The sequence below is a fragment of the Apteryx rowi genome, unplaced genomic scaffold, assembly GCF_003343035.1.
Source record: "Apteryx rowi isolate R43461 unplaced genomic scaffold, aptRow1 scaffold_50, whole genome shotgun sequence".
NCBI lineage: Eukaryota > Metazoa > Chordata > Aves > Apterygiformes > Apterygidae > Apteryx > Apteryx rowi.
In genome coordinates, this window is record NW_020450761.1 from 2,952,146 (window position 1) to 2,974,416 (window position 22,271).

Below are 22,271 nucleotides of genomic sequence, written 5' to 3' on the forward strand. Positions count from 1 at the left end.
TTAGTACCTTGTATCCACTGCTTAGCTAAAAAAAAGCAATAGCTGCTTCTTTAGAAGCTGCAGAATTGCTTTCAAGCTAATTTCTTGGCAATGATACCACTTTCTCAGTCTGATCAGTTAAGACTGGATAAATACTCATGGATGGTTCCCAAATGCTAAAACACCTTCTTAAAGTCTGCCTCAAATCCTTCCAACTCAGTCATACCAGATGCTAAGGACACCAGCGACTGTTTTCAGGGTATTTGCTTGCAATGATCTGACCCAGCCCCCACCAGACTTTTTTTTTTTTTTTTGTCCTTACCAAGGATACTTTAGCATTAACCTAACAAGAACAGCTGCATTTGTATCTTTTCAAGGTTATTTTAAAAACTAGCAGATCTGTAATACCATAAATATTTTTCTTCTCATTGCATACTGTGTATTTATTAAAATCTGTCAAAAGCTTGTGTTGCCTTGCAATATGTTTTTCCCTACTTACTAGCAATAAATCTGCATGGAGTTTCACTTCAAGGAAGAGTTTTATTTCTCAGTTGCAGGTGATATTCTCGGGAGTCAGAGACTGAAACAATTCCTTTCCAGTTGGTTTTCCCTTCAAAAACAAATATATTGCAAAATATTCTGCTTGCTATGATGTGCAAATACATCACATAGATCTTATAAAAACGGTTAGCATTTTGAAAACAGAGGAGAAGCCTAAATAGAGTAAAAGAAAATTCTTTATGTATAGATTCATATTTACTCACCCAAGTTGATGGGGTATGTCTCCCTTGAACTCCCCAGGATGCCATAGCTTATCAGTACAATATAAGGACACTAAATTGCCCTGCAATGGGGCAACACTTGCCCAGGAGAGCTGGAGGCACAAACCAGGAAACACTGAACTACACTGAAATCACTTTCATGAGCAGAGCACAGAGCTAATGTTAGAACAGTATTATTTAGAAAAGAGTTGGTTTGCCAAGCTCAAGTGAAACCACATTTTTGCTTGATGTGTGTTTTTCCTGCTGCAGAGTCAGTGGAGTCTTTCCAAAAGAATTTGCCTCCTTTTGAAAACAGACTGCTGCTGAAAGGTCCCAAGTCTGGTCCCAACAAGTTATGACTCGAGGACTAAAGCATTTATCCCCTTGCTACTAGACAATCCCCCTCACTCCAATCAAATAATTATCTTTCAGATCTGGTGAAAAAGCCATTGATTTGATTTGGTTTGGTTGGGGGGGGGGGGAGCAGAAAGCAGCTCAACACGAACATGCCTAAGACTTACATGATGGCCACAGTAAACTGACAACCCCATTTGATATTTGGTGCTGCTGGCTAGGGGATTTTATGCATCTCCATATAAGTATTTAAAGCTATTAAATAATCATACTTATGTACTCAGTTATCAATATACTGCTCAGAGCTTATATTCAGGCATTTTTACTACCATTAAATCCAAAGAAATGAGTACCACAGTAGACAGGGTTGTCAATATAACTTGAGGAAACAGATTTTCCTTCTGGTTTTCTGTTATCAGAAACATCCATTATAAAATGTTTGTGTGACAGGTCCCAACTTTCTACCTTTTCACCCACAAACACAACAGCTACAGTGTAGTGTAATTCACCATAATTCACTGTTAACAGCATCCTCACATACCCTGATATAATGTTACACGGCCAGAGGCACAAAAAAAGGTTCTATTTTCACAGGAAAAGTTTAGATTTGTTTGCAGTCATTCCCAGAACAACAACAAAAGGCAGAAAGAATAGAAAAAAAAAGCAGCAGAAGTCCTAGTAAAGTGTTGTTTTCAGATAGCAAGGCTAAGGTAGCAGAATGATGCACTGTTCTCAACAAGTATCAACAGCCACACATGCTCGTATTCTCACGCACGAGCATGTACTCCTTCCACAAATGTTTGAGAAACAGGAGTTTACTGAAAAAAGCTTTGACAGAAATAACAGTGAGGTTCGCCCATAGGAGTTTTCGCAGGAGGCGAACATCAGTATTTACACCAGGAATGCTCACAGGACCAGCAAGTTTGGGTATGGAAACAATGTTCAAACAATTATCCAATAAGCCACAGTGAAGCATCTGAATAGTGGGTTCTGCACCTATGTCTGAGACTTCCAAGGAAGAGAAGTATTAAATACACCTGGAAAACAAACACCATAGCATTACTTGTAAACACAACACCAGCTGGAAGAAGTAAGGATACAAACTTATCCAATCATTTATTCACTGCAGATTAGTCCTCCAGTTCCAGTTAGCGCTCCCACAACTTTCAGGGGTTTTGCAGCACTAAAAGGCAAGTTTGATCCCACACCTTGGAAACAAAGTGTTCCAGTAGATCCAGCGTTACTGGAAAGAAAGAGCTTGCACCTCACAGCTGCACTTACAGCACTGAAAAAGTATCCCTTAGTAAGAGATACTGGTGCTTTTGCTACCAACCTGGTACTGATTACATGGGTGCTAAGAGGCAGGGTCCTTAGCTACACTTATCCTGGAATCCAGCATCTCTTCTCTATGGAGATATAGCATGGAAAGAATTATCCCACATTTTCCACACTGCGTATGGGACCAAAAGTGTACAAGTCAGGAAGAGAATCTGGGTTCTGGTGCCCGGCATGGTCGGCTTGGTTTGCAGCATTCTGGTTTCCTAGGCTTGCACTATCTGCCACATGCGAGGTCTACCTTACACCCTATTTCACCAGCCATAGGACTTGGGACAGACACACAACTAGCCAGGTAAGAATGAAGGAAAGCCATGCTACATGAACTAGTTAGCTATGGAAGAGCCAAGTAGATCAGGATTGAGAATGGATAAAACTCAAGAGTTTGGAGAATGGGAGGGCTCCATTCCCTGGACTCGTTTACTAAAAACGGTCGAGAAACATTTAGCTTTTAGCCTGATCAACTTCTCAAAAGCCACTTGAGCTCCATCGGTTTCTTTTCAGCTTCATGCCTTTCCTCCACACAGAAGGTAGCCTGGGAGAAGACCAGGGCTCACAGCTGCAGTTTGTCAAATACAGAAAACAAGAGAGATTCACTCAAGTCTGAGCAATTCCTCTGGCCTTGATCTCCCTTTCCTTGGCCCTTCTTTAAAATATTCTCCAGATAACCTCCCACATATTTCTTTGCTCTTCTCTGGGGGAAGAGTCAGTTCTTCCACTGTTAGATATTCTAACTGTAAAACTGCTGTCTCAGGGTCACTGCTGGTGTTAGAGACAACAGCATGAGAAGCCCTGAGGCTACCTCTCTTGACCCAAGAAGTGAATCTTACAAAAAAGAGACAGTGAAAGAAGCTTAAAGTCCCACATCAGATCCTTTTTTTAAAAACAAACAAATAAATAACTATAGGTGAAGACTTGAGCTAAAAATCTACCATAACTATATTTTCCAAGAAGAAGAATCAGCACCAAAAACTCTATATGCAGAAGAATATATTCTTGTCAAAGATCTAGCAATTAACCCCTTTTTCCTCCCTTTAGAGTAAAAGCTGGTGTCCTGGACTAGCACAAAGTATGCCTGGACTGCTTCTGCAGTTAGAACGCTGATCTAAGGATAAATAAAAGGACTCTCTATATTATAACAAAAATGAGTCAGAATGTGTTTAATAAAAAACAGAAGGACAACCCAGTGCTTACACAAGATAAAGTTTAGGAAGGAAACACAAAGCCTTGATTTGTTTGTTGTTCTCAAACAATGATAAAGCTTAGAATAAACCAAAAACATTTTTTTCTGGATGTCTAAATATGGGTACCTTAAAATCAAATCTTCACAAATCCTGAACCCTTGTAACTCATGCCAGAAAAGCAGGCCTTTTAGTTTTATGCACTACGTGTGTTCTCATTAGGGACTGCATACAAGTTACTGTACATTAGTATAGAAGTACATACAATAGCATACATATCACATATTTTTATATACTAGGGCCAAACAGAAAATGAATGTTCATACTATCAAACCTCTAAGCACATTTTCAAACACATAAGGTACTCTTTTTGTTTTTAATGTAAGTCCAGAAATATTAGATATTTCATTTTTGCAGGACTCCACTGCCTAGAAGATGGGACAGAAAGAATCTACCAGCCTTCTAAGTAGTCCGGACTGAATGGTACTTCAGTGGGAGGTAGAAATACATAGCATTTGAATTAAAAAAATTAATAATCCTTCCAGCTTCTCAGTGGAGCTTCTTGGGTTCAGCCACGGTGAAAGAGATTTTACAGCACTTGACAAGCAGAAAGCATGTGTTTAATAATGAATAAATGAAATAGAGCTACAAGAACTCAAACACAGAAGGTAAACCAGGCTACAGTATTTCACAGCAAGTGTCAACAGAAGAGTGTGCTCAGACTGAAACAAATGAGCATTCCAAAACCTAGAGATATTCTTGTTGTCTGGGGAAACCACACATTTAGCAGCTGAACATCATCTCGATGCAAGAGGCAACATGCTGGGTTCAAAAGATTTGATTTCATTGCCTCTTGTTTCTGGTACTCTACTGACCTTAAAATAAGAATATAAGAGTAGAAGGTAATAATCTTTTTTTGGGGGGGAAATATATATATATATATATGGAGGTATGTATACACTAGGTAACATGTAATACACGGGCTCTGTAAGTCACAGTCCAATCTAAAGCACTGGTATGTATAACATTACATTCATTGGTATACATTCATGGGAGGGATCATTATTAAATACACATAAAAGTTAAATGCTAATTTTACGCATGAACTCTGCCTACAGGAGGTGAAAAAACATCAATATTCCTATTACAGATGCTTGAAGCAATGTTAGCACACAGTGGTAACACATATAATAATAACTGCAAACTATTAGGAATTTTTACCTCCATGTAATGCTAAAACAAGCTCAGGACAGATTTTCCATTACATGGAAATTAAAAAATAATAATAATAACATTTAGAAATGGAAGATTTTCCTATACTAGGAACATAACGTTACTGCTGGAGGCTTCTGTAACCCAGATACTAAATTTCCTCATGTCGATGCATTCAAAATGCTCTAAGCATTAACCTAATGCCCAGTTCACCTGGCCTGGCTCCATCTTGCACCAACAGATCCACTAATCCTCAGGCTGTGCAAGAAACTCCAAATAGAGCCATCCATTCTGCTTCTCACCCTGCAACTGTGGGACCCAAAAGCCACCTGGGAGTGCTCTGTACTTGAAGCAAGAGATTAGAGTTGAACTAACAAACCAGAATCAGGTCTTGGTCACATCTAAGTAAATGCAGTTCAACATAACTGAGCTGATGAGTTATTCAGAAACTGTAGAAGTGTAACGGATCAGAGTTGAGTGGATTTCCACCACCACCACCCCCAAGTTTAAATGACAGCAGGACAAATTCCACATGACCACACATTGTTGGGTTTGTTCTCTTAGACGACGCAATCAGATTATCCAAAGGTCAATTATGAAAACCCCTCAGTTCCTCAAGGGAGGGCCAAGTCTCTCCTAATATTTAAAGTTGTTTATCCAACTTGTTCAGTGTCCTTCAAGACACTAGGTAGTAAAACTGCACTGTACCAAACAATTCAGGTGGCTTCCCAAAGACGTATCAAGATCTTACATGTTTGACGGATTTTTCTCAGCATATTATTTTAATTCTTAATTCAGAGAACAGGACCTCAAGGCTAACGTACAACTTGAAACACAGCTTGGGTGGGGAGGTCCTTGCACTCTATCAGGTCTCCCATATATTTTAACAATTTTCTGTCAATTTGCCAAATTTACCACAATGGTATTCCTATAGAAATAAAACCCATGCAGCTCAGTGATACTACAACAGTTTTTCTTTCAAAGGTAACTGCAATGGCATAAATAAACAAATATGAAAATAACACCTTTATCAAAGGATCTCTAATTACATCACAGAGAACTAAAGCCCTGTGAGATTTGAACAGTATTTAGAACAGTCCCTTTGCCTGATCCATGAAAAATATATTTTAAGAGAACACAAAAATGCAAAGCACAACTGAGACTGCTTGCTTAACTCCTGCCAGGCTTCTCATTGAAAGTCTGTTGTCTGTGCCAGTTCTTCTTCTTTATGCTCCAGGAAAAGCCAATATTATCACTTCAGAAACAGTAACATAGGGAGGTGCAGAAAGTTATTTCTCTTCTTTTTGCCAGTTCTGTCAGGTTGTATATCCCCTTTTGCATAAGCTTAGTTTTTTTTTTTTTTTAAAAAGTACTGTTAATAAAACAAAAATAATTAGCAGATGATTATTTGGCAAATCATTTCTGATGCTGGCTCCTCACAGACTGTGCATAATGAAATGGCTGGTCAGAGAAAGTAGTCCCCTCTGATAAGACTCCCTTACACTTTTACTGTTTTTTCAGTGCACTGAAGAATTAAACTAGTGAATCTTTTGTTCTCATCAAGCTCTGAAATCAAGCAGCACCATGCAAATTCATGTATCTGGCACGAAAGAGATCTAGAATTATAGAAGGAATTGTGCAAGCAGGGACACCTCCTCCACCAGCACAGCCCAGTCTACTCCAGCTCCTCCTCTGGGCGCTGGCACATGAACAAGTTGAGGTGAGGAAAGGTCAGGCTGTGAAGCTGCAATGCTTTGGCTACTCAACAGTAAAGCTTTCTGTATGCTGTATCTTGAGATATAAACATGCTAGCGTTCCTTCTTTCGTTAAGATCTAAGCTAACCTGATGCTCTATTGCATTTACACAGAGCAAGGGATCATTAGCACCAGGTAGCTCTGGTTCCCAAGCGAGCAGCACCTGGGAAGGCAGAGAGGATGAGGTCCCTAACACCATGTGTCAAGCAGAATTCACTGACCCCTTTCCGAGCAAACTTAATGCTGCTCCGGGGTGAAGGAAGAGCAGCACCGTACAAATCACATACTAGGGAGCAGTGGAAGATGGGAACACTTACAGAAACAAAAGGGTAGGCTGAGTAGCTGACTTGCCAATGTTTCTTTAAACAACACAGATGTCCTTAAGGGCAGTCTTCATTTCAAACAATTGTCTTCAATATTATCTTTAAGGTGACAGTAAATAGAACCCCCAAAAAAGAGAAAAAAAAATTCCAAAATAAACAGCTGAAGAGTTATAAAAATATAAAACAGGAAAGTAGAAGAATAATCTACATTGGGTGTACTTGTTAACCACTCAGGCTGAACCAAGACCTACTAAAATTGCATTAAGTCTACATTTGTGATAAATTAACACCATACAAAAACCTTCAGGATTTTAATTTCACACAATTTCACGCACATATAAACAACAGGAGATCAATCTAATAGTGTTACAGGAAAGATTTTAAAGGATAACATTACATGGTAAATATCACAGGAAGCTAACTCATCCTTAGGCTTTGTATTTTGGGTTAAATGTTTTCAAAACATTTGCAGTGAAAAAATATACTTCAAAGGCTTACAATAAGCATTTACTGGGTTTAATAAATCCTAGCCTTTTGACAAAGAACACAGTTTAACAACGAGAGGGGAAAAAAGGCAAGGTATTTTTAGAGCTAGCTTTAATTCTGCAACCACCCAAAATCTTTCTAATTTGAATATGCAAATTTTAAGAGTTGAGACCAGTACATCTTACTGTTTGCAATGGCATTCATAAGAGGCAAAAAAATAGCAACTATTTACTGCTGAAACAAAACACATGTCCCTGTTAAATGAGGCRCTTCTGAAGACTTTTCTTGGCATTTAGCTAAAGATTAAACACACTCCCTCCTCCAAATAATCAGCTTTTCAATCTTCAGTAGAGGCACCTACACAGAAGTCTAAGAACACTCAGCACTCACCTTCTCTAGCAGTTTGCCTACACTGTGCAGCTAAGCAAGGAAATGGTAGAAAAGTGGCTGGGAACTCCTTGTGAGGGAAGTAGTATAGATCACACCTGAGAAGCTCACAGGTCAACTCATTTGCAGAATCAATTATGTTAGAAAACGGCTACCCAAAGCAAAAAGTAAACCATAAAAATTGGGCAACCCAGCACAGTAGTCACAGAGCAAGCAATTATTAAGCTTTTTTCAATATTTTAGACTGCTCTGGCACAATCCACATCAGCTAATTATATGTAAATTGCCATGTTATATTTTAGTTCTTTAATTTTTCTTGTTGTTTTCCTTTTTCAACCCAACTACCCAGAGGGTTGGGGATAACGATGCCAGAGATGACTGTCCATATCATACCATCTTCCTTCCCTCCAGGACAACCATAACGAGTGCAGCACTCTCTTGAGATGCTAGCAATATTTAATTATCAAAGAAAGCTGCTTTGGCAGAGGTGGAAAGAACCCAAAGCCATACTAACAGTCCCATAATCGCCAGCATGAACCAAACTGTTTCCATGACATAAATAACATAGACCTAGAGTGAATTTCAATGAAAATCAGAGAACAAGGAAGCAGAGCACTAGCTACCTGGCTAGCTGAATCAGGTACAGTTGTAAATAGAGCAAAGAATAAATTGATGGCAGCCGTTTTTATATTTTATGCAGTTCTGCCCATTACCACCATATTTTCAGAGATACTGATATTTTTGTATTACCTGTGTAAGGGAAGGAAACAGAATTGGAGAAGTACACTATACACTGTGGGAAAACAGGGATACTAGTATAAGAGAAGGGGTAGACCAAAAATAAAAAAATAAACAAAATAAACAAAAAAACACAAGCCTTGACAGTAGTCTGCACACAGAAAAGTTTCCAGGGACTTGCTGAAACAGAGAAGATGTAACGACAGCAAAGAGGGAGACAGAAGGGTGGGAAAGGGAGCATAAAGATACCAATAGCGTATGCAACAAGCATGATCTTTCAGCACAGCATATACTGATGCTTCACAAAATAATGTGGGCGTTCCAGCCATTTGGGAGGAGAGAACAGAAAGCTAAAAGCCTGAACACAGTGCATTTCTGACACTTGCAAGGTGGAGATATGAACAGTGACATAGCCAAAGAAAATTGTTCATTATATTTTAAAAACATTTTTATATTCCAAGTATTAAAAAAAAATTGTATATTTTAAATTTGGAATAAGGATAGACCTACCAAGATGGTAGAAGTCATCACTGTTCAATGCATCAGTATCTACAAGCTTATCATTTCCTTAGATATTTACTGGCAACATCATAAACACCAAAAGATGAGATCTTCAGTTTAAGCTAGCCTCACTAAAAATCCAAACATCTATACTAACCTACCTTCATCCCTCCAAAGCTCCTCTAAATCTGCATCAATGCAGAAGCTCAAATCCACAGCTTTAAGATGCTATCATTCTCAAGCACCAGGCTCAAGTGTTTGTTAAGAGGTGAGCCTTTGAAAGGTTTCCCCCTTATCAATAGTTTTGTGTGAATAGTTTTGGCCTTGCTAATGGCCTTGAAGGCAGAGAGAGAGAAAAGCCTTTTCATTCACAGGTCAGCCCTGAACAAACACAGCAGTGCCCCGTCTCCCAATTCATATCAGGGTCAACAACCATTCAACTTCCTTAATCAGCTCTGAGTAGAAACTGCTCTGTAGCAACTGTATTACCACCTTGTTTTCCTCCTAGGCTCCAAGAACAGGTAGGTTTGGATAACTTAGTTCAAATCCTCAACATTTCATGAAGTCCCCCAAAAAGCAGTAGTTTGTCAAGATTTTAGGTACAAGGGCAGCATGCTGTTTTGTAAGAGAACTGAGGATGTGTTTAGAGAGAAAGAGAGAGGCATGTGCCTGAAATGCTTGTTACATAAAGACATGCTAGAGGCATGCTCCTTTGGCACGCTCCTTTTAAGCATTTAGGAGCATGAAATGGAAATGGCTTGCTCTGAGTGACCTCAGCTTCCTAAGCAGTGGCTATTAAAGTGCTTCCATAAGTCTTAAACACACTGCCGTCTACCTTGCAGAGAGCTAACCACCACTTTAATTGCAGAAAGGGGAAAAAAATTAATCTAGTTATTGACCTGTCTAAAAGCACAGACACAAACATAACCACTGCTTGAAAAAGTGATGAAGAATAGGAACTGCTAAGGGACTCTACTGCTTTCATTTTCCATCCCCTTCCTCCATCCCCATGCACACCGTTTTTAAGCCCATCCACTTGTCACACAGGCCTGCTACTACATGCAGGGATACAAGTGTCATTTATTAGCCAAGGGAACATGCTGCAGAATGCCCAGCACCCCAGAGTCAGGCCCACATTTCTCTCCTCCCCGGCCCCATCTTTTTTTTTTTTTTTTTTTTTTAAATAAGGGTCACTTTGCAAGGAAGATCCAGAAACATAACCCTTCCAGTTAGAAGCCTGTTCTTAGTTTTAACCTGCAGGCACCTTTGCACCAGTTAGACAGGCTTTTGTACTCTTAATTTGTATTCTTTCTCACAGGCAAATGACTCGGGATTCATTTGCAAGACACTCTGAAGAGTGGCAGCAATATAACAACCAGTAAGTGCTGTTCAGCTGGGTTGGGGGGAAGGAAGCGTTGTCCTCTTTGCTAGAACTCCTGTCCTTCCATCACTCTTCCAAAAGGCTCTGACCTGACTCTTACAGCACTATCACAAGCCCTCCACTTAGGGGAGTTGCTGCATCTCCCTCTCCATCTTGCACTACTTCTCTCACGTTCACCACCAGCAATATGACGCGTTCTCCTGACCTTTCACCAGCCAACAGCAATATGCTTCAGTTTGTTAACACTAAAAAAAAAATCACAACCTGCAGATACAAGGACCTTACTCTGTTATCCTGTCTCCCAGAAGCTGAGCAGTTCTTCACTCACCAAGCAGGCCAATTTTGTCAAGTTTCTTACAGGAGTATTGGGTTATCAAACTCTGGCTCATAAAATTAAATTTTCATAACAACAGTCTGTCATCTTAAATGTTCAAATTAAGGAACCTATCGTTAAAAAAAAAAGATACCACTCATGAGCTACTACAGAGTGGATGTTCTGGAAATAGAGAGAGATTAAACAGGAACAAGGGCAGAAATCAGCTTGGGGACTTTGGTAGCAATATGAAGAATATTTAGCAGCAATTATATTTAAAGAATAATTTTACATCCTGGGCCTGTAATTACTCTACACAGAATTAAATTGCCACCACCATGAGAAAAAATGAAGCAGAATTGCAGGTGATCCAAAGTAAATATCTTAATAATCAGTCAAATCAGTGGCCTTCCCCAATTTAACCAAAACAGTGGTTGAAGAGAGGGGCTCAGAGCAACAAAAAGCATTTTTCACAGTATGCTGCACTAACTTTTCAATTAGCAGATCCTGTGGCCTAGTTCAAACTTATTGTCCTCCACATCACTTTCAGTAAAGTGAACCACACTTCATGTGTGAGAAGTCCCTTTTCTTATATTAAGTATTTTCTCAAGCAGTGAGAAGAAAAAACAAAACAAAAAAAGGGACAAGGTTTTTGCATTTATATTGGTCCATCAAATAAAAATATATTGTTTCCTTCTAAGCCTCCTTTCTTTGGGGGGAAAAAAAAGCCATCAGTGGAGAAGAATGAGATACAAGAATTTGACCTTAATACTCATTTTTTATTTTTTGTTGCCAAATTTCGGGAAATTATATGGTAATATTCTCTCTTCTGCCGCTTTTATACACAGATTTCAATGCAAATCCTTGCTTAGGAAGGTTCCATTTCATAAAAAGTAGTGGCAGAGAATCAGGTACTCTAAAACAGAAGTACATTAGCAAACCACTTTGGTACATTACACATGCAGTAAAAGAAGTGGAAAGAGTGTGAAAGTTTAAAAGTCAGACTGGTTTATTGGGTTATGAAAAATTGATAGAGGGAAAGATCCCATGAACCATTTAGAGCCATAGTGGACTCCTGCTTCCAGCCCCTCCTTTTTTCCTGACAGCTATTCCAACTGTAAAGAGAAATCCAGAAGCTGTGAAGGCTGAGAAAGCGTTTACATTTCCTCTTCCCAGACAACAGATAAGGATATATGCATGCAGTTGGGTGTTCACATGAAAAGTATGTAAGAGAGAACAAAAGCAGGCACTTTCAGGGCACAAAAAGGCTAGTTACCTTTTCCTACATATATCAGGTGCCCGGAACTAAAGAAAGAGTGCAGGCAAGCTGCCCTTCTGAGGTAATCATGATACCATTCTCTCCAAGTGCACAAAAAATACACTATATTCTCAAAATGTGCAAGAAGCTTTCTACATTTGAACCAAGTGTCAAAGAAAACACACAGCTCTGCGCAGGGCTGCACTCAAAAGGACACAGAAGTGCCAAGACTGCAGAAAATCTACATTTTGCCTAGGTAGCCAGAGAAAAAGGACTGTTTCAGTTTGGTCAAAGGCCAATTTAATTAAGAGAGTAGATTAGATCATACCGTTAATGCAAACAAACCTGAGGGTAAGGAGCCGACTGCCCAAGCACAACCTCACAGAGAGTATTGTTATTATTATTCTAAATAGCTACACAAGTGTCAACCCTGATTTAAACACAAGACATAAGGTTCTATCCATAAGGGATGTTTGGAGTGAGGGAGAGGGTGGAAATAAAGAAGAGGAGGAGAAGGAGGAAAACTGGAAGTGGGGATTGGAAGCAGAAACTGAAGAAAGAAATGCAATTCCCAACCCCATCAATCCAAAGTAAAGAGAAACCTTCCTCTCAACTTACTCAATTCCATTGACTGGCCAATTTCTCTTCTTAAAAGTGGAAACATTTCAACAAAGATGATTTTAATATTTGCATGCATGACCGCAGTATCAAAACATTAAGACTGTAAATTTTCCCAAAGGTTAAAAAGTAACATTATAAATTAGTGTATAATATAAATGTAGATTTCAATAGAACTTGCACATAAATGAGTATTTTTTAAACAGTTTCTGTTTTGCAGCTATATGTCATTTGACAATATACATCTGCATAATGGGATTAATAAATTCTCTTTCCAGCAGTGCTCTTATTATTTCAGTTTTCTGTAGCAATCTTAATGGCCATAGTTCAATTGTTGTCTTATAGGTGCTTTGTAAATGTATTAAAATACATTTTCCCATATAAGTATTTTTGATTACCTCCTTTTATTTAGACTTCCTGACATGAGGGGTGTACCAACACCTACTTCCTTTCATCTTCATAAACACACACTTAAGATATATGTCATAACACTCAATGTTCTGTGCACAGAAGAGGAAACACCATTATTCTAAAAAATGTCCATATTTAACATCATTATCACACACCAGCTGTCATGATATAATGTGAGAAATTGCACACAGCTAATGTAAAAGTAACCTTGGATAACCCAGTGAGCTTCATGCTCTTAGTGATTTAATACATAAGTGAATATTTTTAAGGCAACACACTTGCACTTAGGTAGATACAGAAGTTCATCTCTATTCAAATGGAATATCATCGACAGATCAAGACAAAAGATGAGCACTGGAAAACAAATGCCAAAGCTTTTCATCCCAAAATAGTTAAGGTAGTGCAAAATGTTACTGTTTCCACATGGAGATTGCTATCCTTATAGCTGAACAGGCAGAGCAGCTTGTACAAGCTTTTCTCAGCTGCTTTGCTAAAGGCAGCCAGGTTGTTTAAGCAGTGTTCAGCAGCCAAACGGACAGCACACAGAATGACCAAGTTATTTTCTCCTTTAAAAGTAAATACAGATAGATTTTTAACAGAATGCCACTCAATAAATTAGTCTTTAGAAGTAGACTGTGAAGTCTCAGACCATACACACAGACCAGATATAAACCTATTTGACAGGAGCCAACTAAAAATTTTGTTTTAAACATCAATAGCAAGATTAAGTCTCAAAGAAAGTGACAAAGTGACTTCCAGTAAACCCATGCTGGGGCATACAGTACATTTCAAGGAGAGGTACCTGCCAAGTAGCACTGTGATATTTTACCACAAGGAGAATGTAAATAACCTTGGGGCAGCAGCATAACACAAATTCCTCAATGGAATTTCCTAATAAAGTGCTCTTGGTTACTACATCACACTATTCTGACCTGAAGGTTAGGAAAACATAAAAATAAGTGAATAAAACGCACCACCACCAACAGACCAACCATATATATAGACAGCCTAGTCATCTGCAGGAAGTATGATATGCCAATATTTCCTCATCTTTAACATCTAAAATAATTTTACTTTGGAAAGGAAAACTAATCTCAAAGGAAACTGGATAAGGAGTGTTCCCTTTTAGGAAAGAAACAAAAAGTAATAGGGAACCTGGAATTTTAGCCTGCCATGAACCGCTCCTGAAGACATTGGTATTTTAAAGAACTGGTCAGACGTGTTCAGTATGCAGCCTTTATCTTCTCTGTGATTGCAACTAGTTGAAATAAATTTGATAGGAAGAAACTGTATTAGGAAATATTGAGCAAAACACTATGCAAACACCTTATGGGTTTTTTTGGAGGGGAAAAAAAAAGAAAAAAGCACCACCATGAACACTGAAACTAAAAAAGCCCAATTTCCTATGGGGGTTTGTCTGTGGATGATAATCACTGAGGTCTGTGGGTTAAGAAACAACACAAAACACAAACCTTTCCCAGACACAGGGCATTCTGCCATTACCCCTTATGGTCCCAAAAGGTGGGGCCCTCAGGGGAGGGAGTAGATGTAAACTTTCTCCTTTTTCTGACTGGCTTTTTCATAAAACCAACAGTAGCATCATTACAACTGAGACTCTACATGCCCAGCAAAACCAGTTGCAAAGTACAGAAGTTATCAGTGAGAGGGAACACAACAGCCACTCAGGCATGATATCATAAGCCTTATTCCCATAGGAAACCAGGCTCAAAAAAACAAAACAAACAAACAACCCCCCCCCACACACACAAAGCAATCACCAATCTGATTACAAAATGGTCAAGTTCTTATTTACTTTAAGCCAGTAAGACTACTATTGTGAGAACTGCGGAGAATGCAAAAAAAGGTGGGATTCGCTCTTTGGCTAGCACTCTTCTGCCTCTGGCAAAGGGCACAGGGAGACAGCTACAGCTGCTCACTGCAGGGCTCCCTTGCGGTTGGGCTACCTGTGCCCAAGGGCAGCTCTGAAATGACAAAGGTGCGCAACTGGGTGCCAACTACTGGGAAAGACCTGGGGGAAGCCAACGGGGGCTCCCCACTTCACTCCAGAGCTGCAGTTAAGCACACACCCTGGGCCTTGGTCCTGGCCCGAGCCCCGCTGCAGCTACGCCTGCGCCTGGCCATGTCCCTGGATGATGCTGACCCACTGACTCGCCTTCCTGGCTTGACCTCGGACCTGCCTCCGTGCTCTGGACCTACCTGGCAACCGCTGCAGGGTGGCTGCCCTGGTACCGTCCCTGATCTGCTCTCCAGTCCTGGGGTGACGAGACACAACCCAGTGTATCAGCTGCAGATAAGACACGCTTGCCATGTTTACTGGCTTATATCATTATGACTAATTGAAAAACTAAGTAACTGCAAATTGAGATTACTGAAGCAGCAAGCTTATGCAGAGTAAAAAAATATCTGGCTTATATCATAACTTCAAGTCACAATTTTGAAACCCTGGCACCCAAAGCTGAGCTCCTAAACCCACTTTAAGGCAAACATGGACTTGATTCACCAACTGCACTACGTTAATGTAAGGGCCTGATTTCAAGCAACACCATGGTTTTTGTACTTTTTTCTTCGTTCTCAAATTCTAATTTCCATCTTAATTATCAGAGGAATTTGCTATAGCGCAATGACTTAAGTAGATAGTTGTACTCATACTCCAATACACCAGAAGTCAAGTGTTTTTATAGCTACCTGCAAACTGCAGTAATTTTTAAATAATCTCCCTTTCTGAAAGTGTTACTGATTTTTCTGGATTTTTCCTAGGAAGGAAGGATAAGAGRGCATTTAATTAAAGCACAGACTTGGGAGCCAGGGTTGTGTGCCAAGCTCTGTGATCGACTTCCTCTAAAACCTTGAGTACATTCCATCAAAGCTCGGGGTTTAGCTAGACTGAAAACAACTGGCATTTTCCACTATAAGGGCTGGACCCACTGCACATTACCTAATTTTCTTGTAAACATCCAACTATTAATAAAATTAAAAACAAAACAATCTCAAAACAATTCATTATTATACATGCACTCAAGAGACCATGTTCAAAAGAACATTAACATTTCAAAACTAAGCTCTCTGGAGTCAAGGAGCGCTGGCATGAAGGTTGCCCATGCAATCACATTTAAGTCCTCTGGTGCATTCACTTAAGGATATAGTCTTTAATTACCGAATTGCTTTTGCCGCCAACACTTCATTCAGCATACAAGGCATAACAATTCAAGACTCGGTTTTACCCTCACTGGCCAGTATGTGGCCATATTCATTATTTATTGACTGCTATTAAAACCATGCTTGCAGTACAAAAAAAATCTTAATTTCCTTGGGGGCTTTCCTGTGGTGTTTATCATTAAGCGCACACATATTTCTCAAGCAAGGTCATTTATTTTCAGCAACACTCTTTTGAGGAGAGAAGGGTCTACCTCTTCTATGTCACAGATAAGAAACACAACTGTACAAACAAGAGTGTGTCAAGACAATAAACCTCCACTAATCTGGGGTATATCCAACTTAAGGCGTTGCTGGTATCATTTCTTCAGAGCGCTCTCCATTTCAGAGAGCTCTGTATCCTCAAAAGGAAACACAGCCCCCACTGGTCTCAGCCACAGCACTTAGCACTTCTGCAAAGAAACCATATAAAATAAAAGACACACACATGCAATTAGAGAAATTTTGTGAAAAAAAGGGCATTCATGGTTTGTACAGCTTCACATAAGGACTCTGTAGCAGAAGTAAAGATGAGATTCAACCCTGGCAGTCAACAGTCAGTTTCCCTAAGCATGAAAACACTCTCTTTCTTGCAATATAAATCCTCTGTGTGTTTGCATGAAAGAACAGATGGTTCTACCAGACAACACCCCCTTCAGCAATTCACCCCCAGAAAGATTCACCCCATACATTAAAGACAATATGCACAAGAACTGCTCACTAACATGTGAACCTCTTAAAGAGGGTCCCTCCCTTTCAATACCTTTCCAATTATAAAAGGTTAAACTCCTCACCTAAGAGCTCARGAGATCAGACTTTAAATGAGACATGAATGATCTGAGTCATCATATTTAGGCATTTTACTACTGAGTAGTACATCTCTCAGAAACTTCACTGAGGATTCAAAGCTTGACATTCTTTTGGTCCCACCAGCTCTGAAGAGTATTACAGTATTTCCACAATATATTTCACTATCGATAACAATAATGATTTTGTAGAAGTCAAAAAGTCAATCAAGTGTTACTGCTTCGGTGAAACTGTCAGCCTCCCCTGTAAACAAGGCTTTCAAATAAATAGCGATGATCAATCACCATTCATATAGTCAGCCTATTTCCAGTACAGAATCAGAAACAGCAGACTCAGGAGCTATATATAAAAAGGGTAGATATTACGCAGAAAATATTTCAAATGCCTTAAGTAGCTGTTCTCACTAAAAAGTAGACTACTATTGACAGTCTTACTGCACTGGGATAAGCTACATGCACTTTATGAAGATAAGTCTTAACTGATGAATAAGCTGAAGGGTTTTTTAAAGACAAAATAGAATAGCTACATGGGGAGGGCACATAAAATCTGTAACTACAGTCTTGGCAATGAAACCTTCAAACATGCAATAGCATTTTTTTGAAACAAAGCAGCAAATTTCAAACATCTCGCAAAATATTACAGCAGCACTATCGTAATTTGTATTTGTTAGCCTAGTTCTCCCAATACAGGGGCATCGAAACAAAGAAGAAAATGAAGTTCCATCTCTTTTTGCACATCCAAATATTCAAGATCATACACATGCATACCAGCTCATTACTACATCTTTTTTCTTATCAAAAGAGGCCAGCAAAATTACTCTTGAGAAAACAGGAAAGCATACTTCAGTGAGATTAATTTGACACTTTCCTCCACTACAGTTTTAGAAATGACAATGGAGGATCCCACACAGCAAGCATTCCTTTTAAATGCAGATGCACGACTTAACACAGAATACTAAAAAGTACAAATAGTCATTTGAGTTTAAAAAGCACAATAGCACTACTGTTATTCTGCACTGCATAACAGCCTCAGAAGATTCTCAACAGATATATAGTTCTACATGCTTGATTTTGCATTTCTTGTCCACTCAAAATTCCTACTGATGTGAATGGGAAACCTAAACAGCAAAGCCAGCAAACTGTTTTAGAACACATTCTAATAATAATTTCTTAGCACCAATCTACAACACTATATCCCACCCTGAACATAATCCTGTGATGCACGTGTGTACATGTGCATGCTTGTACACACACAGAGACTTGCTGTGCAAGCCAGCAAGAAAGCAGTAACATTTGTAGTTTATAGTACATACACAGTACAAAGAATTTTTCAAGGGGAGAATTAATGTCTTATGAAAAAATACTGGCTACTCCTCCATAAATTTAATCAGAGTCAATATATCATACTTACCAAGATTTTGTTATCCACTTTATCTCCCTTGGTTTCTAGCTTTACTTTCTTCTTGACTGAAATTTTGATTTTCCTCCCAATAACATCCTTGACACTTTCTGAAATAAAAGAAAATACCTTCAAATACTTTCATCATCAACACGAGAGGGGAAACAAGACACCACTGTCAAGCTTTCAAGAAGACTCAGAGCTATGTTGTCCAACTGCTGCACTCATGAAAGTCTCATGAATGCACATCAGTACTAAACACACTATAAAACAAATATAACTTTATAAAGTATGTCATCTACAAAATAATTTAAGCCTATTATGATGAGATTATAGATTTTATATGCCAATATTCTAAACCTAACTTGATATTTCTTTCCAGTGCTAGTTACATATCAAAAACATTCCTAAGACAAGCCTCAGCATTGCTCAGCTCTACTCTGGGAAAACATAACAATTCCCCATTCATCATTCTAAAACACAGCGAGCAAAGTTTGCTGTTATTTGAACCTGAAAAGCCTGTTAAAGTCAATTAACTACTTGTATTGCAAAAATGCTAGCCTTTTATTGTTAATATCAGGGAGGCCAAATGGGTCAGATAATGGAAAGCCAAGTGCTCGTACATTTAAGCTGCAATGCAAACCAATCAGACTTCCAGGTATCAACACCTGACAGCTGTACAGTGAAGGCTGTGAGAGCCAGTATTGGTCCCAGTCCAAGTCCAAGTCCTAATGATTACATAGCCACCTCACGGGACCAACCCCAAAATCACATTAATTGACATAATATTTCATACATATATATGTGCGCACGCACACACACATATACACACACAGCACTCTCTGCCAAGTACTGAATGAACATATTGACTAACCAGCCTCTCCCCTAAAGGTCTGAACCTGGCCAGGAGGGAATGCATGCGCATGGAACTGTGTCAGAAATCTTATACAATTACTAGCACTGATGTAATTGCTAGACAAACACAGGAGTTCGGCTAGAAGAGCCAATCTCGCACCTTCCACAAGTTTCATTCCCAAACCCCTTAGAAAAAGGAAGAGAAATCTTTCAAACACATGAACATCCTTCCAGCACTACAACTGGAATCTCCAGAAGGCAAGTCTCCACCTCCCCCCCCACACACACTGCATGCTTATACAGACATAAGTTTAAAGACTAAAATTCAGGATAATAAGGTCTTCCTAAGGCTTTTACAATATTTCTGCGGCTTTTCTGAACAATTTTCATTTGACAGTCAGAATAACTGACTGAATCAAATAACACATCATTTATGAACTCTGCCTGGAAGGCAGAAGGGCGTGAAAGGCAAAAATAAACCTGGTCAGAGTGACTCTCTGCCAGAAAGAGCTATTTCTGCAAAATCTGAATGTTTTCCCTAGGAATTTTGATTTGCCAATGAGGAAAGAAAAGCTCCTGGGTAGCAGTGGCTTGCCCAGGGAAGCTGCCCCAAGTCACAGGCAGCCCTGTGGCAGGCTGCCAGAGTGCCGGGCTCCCAGGGCAACTGCTTGGGAAGGAGCCAGGTAAGCAAAGCAGAAGGGGAAAGTCCAGCCCAATCCTCCCAATACAAGCCGGGTTTTGAGACTTCCTCTCTTAAAAATAATGCCTGTTTCTGGTATTTCTGTCCCTGTTTGGGAATTTAAAGGACTTTAAAGTTTACCACACATTCTTTTTCATAAAGGAAAGCCCTATCTCATCGCAGAAAAAAAAGGCATTGTGCTACTATCCCTACTACTTTACCTCCACCCCCAGCCTTTGCCTTTTGGTTTCTTCTCTCTAACAAGCAGCTCAAGGTACTGCATCTAGCAGGGGACTTCCTCCTGAAGCACCTGGAGTGCGGGAGAGCAGCCTCCTGTCGTCTCCACTGGCTCTCCCACAGCTCCTAAAGAGCAGCAGTGCAAATGACTGCAGCTTTTCAGCCTCACCACTGTTACTTCAAAAAGTGATAGGGAGAGAAAAGGCCTGGGAGCTAAGACTCAGGGAAGCATAAGGCTGTGTCTGCCAGAAAGGGCTAGAAACACTTCTTCAAAAAGTTAAGATTTGAATTTCACAGATTCTTCCTAAATAACAGAGAAAAATTCCTTGATATTGTTGGCAAGCGGACTTTTGAAGTAGTTTTTCAAATTAAGGGATGGAAACATAAGCTTAAGGCTCATATTTTCAAGTGCTCATTAATTTTTAATGCCTCAGACTAAGAGTGCCTACCTTCAGACACTGACAACTCAGAAGAACAGATCCAGATTACTAGATTTTTTTTTAAATTATGACCTAAGCGACCTGACAAAGGTCACACAGGAAGTGAGTAACAGAACAAAAACTGCAGTTCAAACACTCCTATTCCTAGTCTAATCTCTGTGTCTAATCACCAAGTTTTATGGCACATCCTTTCATACTGTTCTCAGAACACAGGGTTATTCCAAAAAGTCTACTTTAAAAGTTCGTTTTTGAAATACTAACACGCTAATACTAACTAACATGCAGACACCAAAATACTGCTATAAATCAAATCATCCACGTGAACAGATCCACATGCCCCTGAAGATCCCTGACAAAGCAAGGCAGGTGACGGTGCGGTGGCAGAACTGGGGCTAATTCTTAAAACTGTGTAAAGCCATAGAGGATATAATCCCCTAGGATGCTAAGCTTTGCTCCTTCTCTTAATGCGCCACACCCCACCTATCACATATCAGCATAAGTGCTCATCATGAATCTGCACTGATCATGCATTAGCATCTCAATACTTAAGCATATCTAGGCATTTTAAAAAAAGGAAGAGATCCCGGTTTTGATTACACCTACTTCTACTATACACTCAGCTTCTCACCTTTTAGTAGTCAATCTATAGGCTAAAGCTAGTAATTCCATGTTTTGTTCATTAAAAGGACTGCAAACTAGAGCTACTTAGTTCATACAGAAAAAAAGTCTGTGACAACAGCAGCTTTTCATCCAGATTGTTACAAAGATTTTCTAAATGTTAAAACAGGTTCCCACCAATAGCACAGGCTGAAGAAATCCAAAGAAAAGCCACAGTGTACGTGAACTAAGTCAGGTCTCCAAGACCTGTGTTTGATGCAACATGTATGGTGTTGCCTGACAAATCCCTGCTCCCATCTGTCATTAAAGCAATTCTCCAAGTAAATCATTCCAATGTAAATGAGATGCTGAGATTTTTCTTCAACAGGCAAAACTGCAACTAAAACCAAAAGGAAGTTTGGCCTGAATAAGGTACCCAGGGCTAGGCCTAAATCATTAGCCCCCTATCCCCAGATGACACTGGTTACCAACGTACTTCGTGAATTATCTATTTATTAAAAGCTCCCAAATAGTGACAACAGCAGTTCCAGTGTCCTCACCAGCAGCTATGACTCCTTAAGTCTGTACTAAAGGATATGGGGGGGTTGTTTGCACACAACCGCATAACTTTAATGAAAATACCCTCTCTCGTTCACATGCATGCACAAGGAAAAAGCTACAAACGAGTTTTAAAAAATCCGAAGCCCAGAAAAATCCAAAGCTACAGCTCCGTGAAACACCATCCCTCGGCTCGCACCGGGCCTGCCACCACCGAGTGACAGCGCGCGTGCTGCCCTACCCAAGGGGCGCAGGAGGCAACAGGCGAGCCCGCAGCTTCACCGGGCATTTCCCTGCCTTCGCCCGCCCAGGAGGGTCGCCCCATCCCAGCCCCTTCCCCAGCCCCGCACCGGGGCCGCGGCCCCGCTCGGGCCCCCCGGCCCCGCAACGCCTCGCGCTGCTGCCTCCCTCCCCCCGCAGCGGCGGGGCCAACGGCCAACCGCCCCCCGCCTGCCCCTCCGAGCCCCCCCCGGCTCCACAGCCTCCCCTGCCCC

The 22,271-nt window shown here is 40.0% G+C and overlaps 1 protein-coding gene across 1 annotated transcript in view; it reads right to left on the reverse strand.

Annotated features, from left to right (window-relative positions):
- The window catches only part of CARMIL1 (capping protein regulator and myosin 1 linker 1), a 200,560-nt gene extending 181,118 nt beyond the window's left edge, over window positions 1–19,442 (reverse strand). Inside the window, exons 1-2 of the mRNA XM_026079768.1 lie at window positions 19,286–19,442; window positions 18,424–18,521 (exon numbers count right to left, since the gene is read on the reverse strand). Of these exons, the coding sequence (XP_025935553.1) occupies window positions 18,424–18,521; window positions 19,286–19,442 (255 nt within the window). The remainder of the gene's footprint in view (window positions 1–18,423; window positions 18,522–19,285) is intronic.
- Between the last annotated feature and the right edge of the window lie 2,829 nt (window positions 19,443–22,271).